Genomic DNA, 5,000 nt, shown 5'->3' on the forward strand with positions numbered 1-5,000 from the left:
CACGCGTCGGTCGGTTGAGGAGAGCTCAGTCAGGAAGTGACGGTGTACGTTAGTTTGAACGAGAGCAGGGGACGATGGAAGCGTCTCTGATGCGTCACTCTGTCTTCAGGGAAACTTCTTCCAAAACATCGGCTCCATCACCTTATTCGCCGTCATCGGGACGGCCATCTCCGCCTTCATCGTCGGGGGAGGGATCTACTTCCTGGGACAGGTACGCCTTTCTGCTTCTATCTCAGTATTCACGCTGTTATTCATCATGTTCTGTTTGTTTATTTCATCATGTTTACTCCTTCCTTTCTTTCACTCATTTTTCTTTTTTCCCTGCATTTTTCTCTTTCTTTCCTTTTTCACTCGTTTTTCTTTCTGTCTTTCTTTCCACTTGCTTTACTTTTTATTTTTTCTCTTTCTTTCTTTCACTCTTTACTTTTTCCACTCATTTCTTTTATTTCGGTCTGTTTTCTTTCACTGTTTTCTTTCTTTCTCTCATCTTTTTTCCTGCAATTTTTCTCTTTATATCTATCTTTCATGCTCTTTTCTTTCTTTTCTTTTCTCTCGACCTTTCTTTCTTTCTTTCTTTCTTTCTTTCTGTCTCTCGACCGTTCTTCCTTCTCCCCTTTCTTTCTTACTTACGTTCCTTCCCAGCATCATTATTTAGGCTGTAAATGTTCCAGATGTTTTGTTCTCCCTGAGCAACGTTACACACACACACACACACACACACACACACACACACACACACTTATATAACCTGTAAAACACACAACACAACCCCCGATACAATCCCAGCACTCAGTAATATGTGAGTGTTATAAACATTCTATAACTAAACACCATGTTTAGACATTTTATTTTAGGAATAAACTGGTTGTGTGTGTTTTTTTTTTTTTTTTAATCTCTTAAAATCTCAGTATTTTCTGACCTAACTGTCGATCAGCTGCAGCTGTGGCGGTGAGCAGGGAGTGAGGTGTGTGTGTGTGTGTGGGTGTGTGTAAAAGCACAGTGGCAGTAAACTGTTGTATTGAGGGTAATGAAACTCCAGACAATAGTGACTCAGCGGAGGTCCTTTTCCATTGAGTGATGGCGTAGTGGGGTGCCAATACATACGCACAGCAACAGTTGGTTTACAGTTAGTAATTTTATACCTGGATACGCGGTGTACAGACGTGATGCCAGCTCTGTGTATTGTAGTCTAACGTGTGTGTGTGTGTGTGTGTGTGTAAAAGGTTCCCATGAGAGTAAAGTTTCTGCTCGTGATAAACAAATAAATAAATAAATGCCTAATGGCTTCAGAGCGTTCCAGATGGTCTTAAAGCCGCATCCCGCCGTAAATTATTCATCCCGTAATACGGGATTCTTTTCCAGCGGAGGTCGGATTAAGGGAATCGATCGGGAATTCCCAGCGGCTCGCTCGCTTTTAACTGCACTCAGACACACCGCTTTCTCCGGAAAACTCCAAACAGATCGATACGTCACGGTTTATCATCTCCCACCATTTTACTAAACATCACTTACACACTTCTTTATTCTCGCCTTCACCGTCCTCAACATATGAAAACAGCTTATAAATCAACTGAATAAGGAATAAATCCCTCCCTGCTGTGCAGCTGGAGGAAAATAATCAGCTGCAGAGTGGTGTGATGAGGCGGAGTCCCGTAACGACACGTCCCACCAGGGGTTTATTCCTCTTACACCGCAGCAGCTCACCAAAGATTACCGTTTCTTATATTCATTAAAGAATCTACTTCTTATCCGTTCATAGTCACATGTTGTGGAACATCCCTGAAACAAGATTATAAATAAATAAATAAATAAATAAATAAAAAGCTAAACTCTCATCTGACTAGGTTTTATTGTCCCGCCTCACTTCTACCGGCACGTTACTTTTATTTAACTTTTAAATGTTTTATACTATTATAATGTATATTTTCCCCTCACAGCTACTGTTTGTTGCATGTCTGTTATTTGTGTATGATACTGTTTTATTTTTGACAGCGTATTGTTATTCATTTATTTATTAATCGCAGTTTGAACTACGTTTTCATGTAAACGTATGCAAGGTCGGAAAAAGAAAGAAGGAAAAATCCTGTCAGGAATAGATTATAAAAACATTATAATATACGAATAATTGGCAACTGTGTGTGTGTGTGTGTGTGTGTGTGTGTGTGTGTGTGTGTGTGTGTGTGTTTATATATGTAAAAAAAATGTCTTTTTCACACAGGCGGACGTTATTTACCAGATGACCATGACAGACAGGTGAGTGATTTATAATTTACTGTAAATGATGGCGGTATGGGAGCCCTCAGATCAGCCCATGTATAGACTCGGACACGCCCAGTGATCCGACGCACCCCATACGCCCATAATTAGACTTAAAGAAACACCCACTCAGAGCCACTGTTATTTCCATACGTGGGCTCAGACACACCCACATTCTCTATTGCTCACAAAGACACGCCCACTCAGACCCACACTCATCTCCATATACTATGAACTCAAAGACACGCCCTCTGTTTGTCTTAAACATTCCCAAACTCAGAGCTGCACTTATTTCCATATGTATACTCAGACAGTCTTACAGAGTCATACGGACACACCTACAATTCCTCTCCATCAGGCATAAAGACACCCAGAGCCACTTATTTCCAAACAGGGACTGGAATTAAAGACACGCCCACTCGGAGACCCTCTCGTGTATCATAAAACGCCATCATTTTCATTCTGTTTGTTGCGGTGATGTATTCCCTTTTTAAATGCTTCTCTCGCTCTCTCTCTCTCTGCAGTTTTGCGTTTGGTTCTCTGATCTCGGCGGTGGATCCCGTAGCCACCATCGCCATCTTCAACGCGCTGAATGTGGATCCCGTCCTGAACATGCTGGTGTTCGGCGAGAGCATTCTCAACGACGCCGTGTCCATCGTGCTCACCAAGTACGTGACCGTCCGAAAGTCTGGAACGTTCCGGCTTTCTCACGACAGCCGGGGCTTCTCGTATATTAGCAGGATGTCCATCGAAAAAGTGGGCGGGGCAGTAAACAGGAAGCAGCCTTCACTCCCAAAAGGATTTTTTTTTTTGGCCTTATGAGGAAAAAGATAAAATCACATCATCTAATAGAAAAGCATTTTAACTGAAAAGAAGCAGGATCTGAGTAAATGATGTGAGTAAGCTGTACGTCATTCGGAGCGGAGCACTGCGTTTTCAGCGGTCTCCGTTCAGAGACGGTATTAAGGATGTGGATTTGGAGCGCAGCCGATCCTGGTACCAGACTTTATAAATATAATGAATATAATCCGATCTCTTTCCCCGTAGCTAGCAGTGAAGGGATTTACATCTCACCTGCACGTGGCTCAAGTTATTACAGTAACAGCTCCATAGATTAAAGCCAAAAGTTTATACACCCTTAATGCAGTGTCATTTCAGAAGCAACTAAAGCGGGTAAACTGTGTACGTTAACAGTGGGGAGAAATCTGTAAGATTCCAGTCGAACAGTCTTTAAGTATGTCCACTTTTTTTCCCCCTGGAGAGGTTATTAGAGAGGAACTTGTTCATGTGAAAAGAATTTCTAATAGATTAACATTTTCCTTTGTTCACCAAGAACCCTCTAGGGGACACAAACTTTTACACTTAACTACAGATAAATATTTAAGAATGTTAATTAAAGCACTGAAATGGTTATTTTATGCGTTTGAGTCGCATTGTCACTGAAAAGTGAAACATTCCTTTAATTCACCCAGAAACAATTGAGGACGCAAACTTTTGCACTCAGTATATAGTGAGCTGGATTTACTTACATGTGTAAATTTACTTTTCTTACTTTACTTTTTACTACTGTACTTAAACATACTTACACAACTTCTTTCTTTTATTTACTTATTCGCTTACTAATTTCATATACTTTTCTTATTTACTTTATTCACGTACATTACTTTACTAACTTTACATTCTTTATTTATTTACTTGGCTTGACTTACTTATTTTTATTTACTTGACCTTTTTTGATCAGTTATCTTACTGACTTTACTACCTTTACATTCTTTATTTATTTACTTGCTCATCTTGATTTTCTTACTTGCAGTGTTTACTTTTCTTACTTTACGTATTTCATTTAGTTACTTAACCTTTACTGAATTTCCGTCCTTTATTTACTTACTCAGCTTAATGTTCTTAGGGTTAGGGTAACCCTAACCCTAACCCTAGGGTACTTATTCATTTACTCAACTTGAATTTCTTATTTATTGTATTTACTTTATTTATACTTTGCTTACTGTATTTATTTACATAACTTTACATGAATTAGTTATCTGCCTCGCTTAATTGACTAAATTTACTTTCTCACTGGATTTTCTTTATGTACTTTACTTACTTACTTTACATTCTTTATTTATTTACTTTCTCATCTTATTTACTTTTCTTACTTTGTATTTTTAGTTACTTCACCTTACTTTTACTAAATTTACATCCTTTATTTACATACTCAACTTCATTTTCTTGCTCTATTTACTTAACTTGAATTTCTTATTTTGTATTTACGTACAGTATTTATTTGCATAACTTTACATTCATTGGTTATCTACCTCACTTTACTAAATTTCCTTTCTTACTTGATTTTCTTTACGTACTTTCTTTATTTACTGACTCGACTTGATTTTCTTGCATATTTTACTTACTTCCTTAACTTTACTTTCTTACTTTATTTAATTACATTGTTGACTTTAATAGCCCATAAAAATGTCCAGAAATGTTCCCTTCCTCCAACTTTGGGCCTGTTTATTTTATATAAACTTAGCAGGTGATGCTGTGATTGAGAAGCGGTATTATATCTGAAATAACAGTAAATAATATATCATTAACAGTAAATAATAAGTGATTGTGTAAAACACTGGCAGTAAGAGACGTGAGATTATATCGGGGCTGAGATCATCAGTAATTCAATTCAGTTTTATTTGTATAGCGCTTTTTACAGTAGACATTGTCTCAAAGCAGCTTTACAGAAATATCAACACGGT

General features: G+C 38.1%; 1 protein-coding gene across 3 annotated transcripts in view; it reads left to right on the plus strand.

The window, feature by feature from the left end:
- The window catches only part of slc9a8 (solute carrier family 9 member 8), a 36,588-nt gene that overhangs the window by 19,040 nt on the left and 12,548 nt on the right, over positions 1 to 5,000 (plus strand). For all 3 annotated transcript variants that reach the window (XM_053686407.1, XM_053686405.1, XM_053686406.1), the window contains 3 exons: positions 110 to 211; positions 2,219 to 2,253; positions 2,781 to 2,924. In XM_053686407.1, the coding sequence (XP_053542382.1) occupies positions 110 to 211; positions 2,219 to 2,253; positions 2,781 to 2,924 (281 nt within the window). The remainder of the gene's footprint in view (positions 1 to 109; positions 212 to 2,218; positions 2,254 to 2,780; positions 2,925 to 5,000) is intronic.

This window comes from Ictalurus punctatus, chromosome 15 (genome assembly GCF_001660625.3).
Source record: "Ictalurus punctatus breed USDA103 chromosome 15, Coco_2.0, whole genome shotgun sequence".
Classification (NCBI taxonomy): Eukaryota; Metazoa; Chordata; class Actinopteri; order Siluriformes; family Ictaluridae; genus Ictalurus; species Ictalurus punctatus.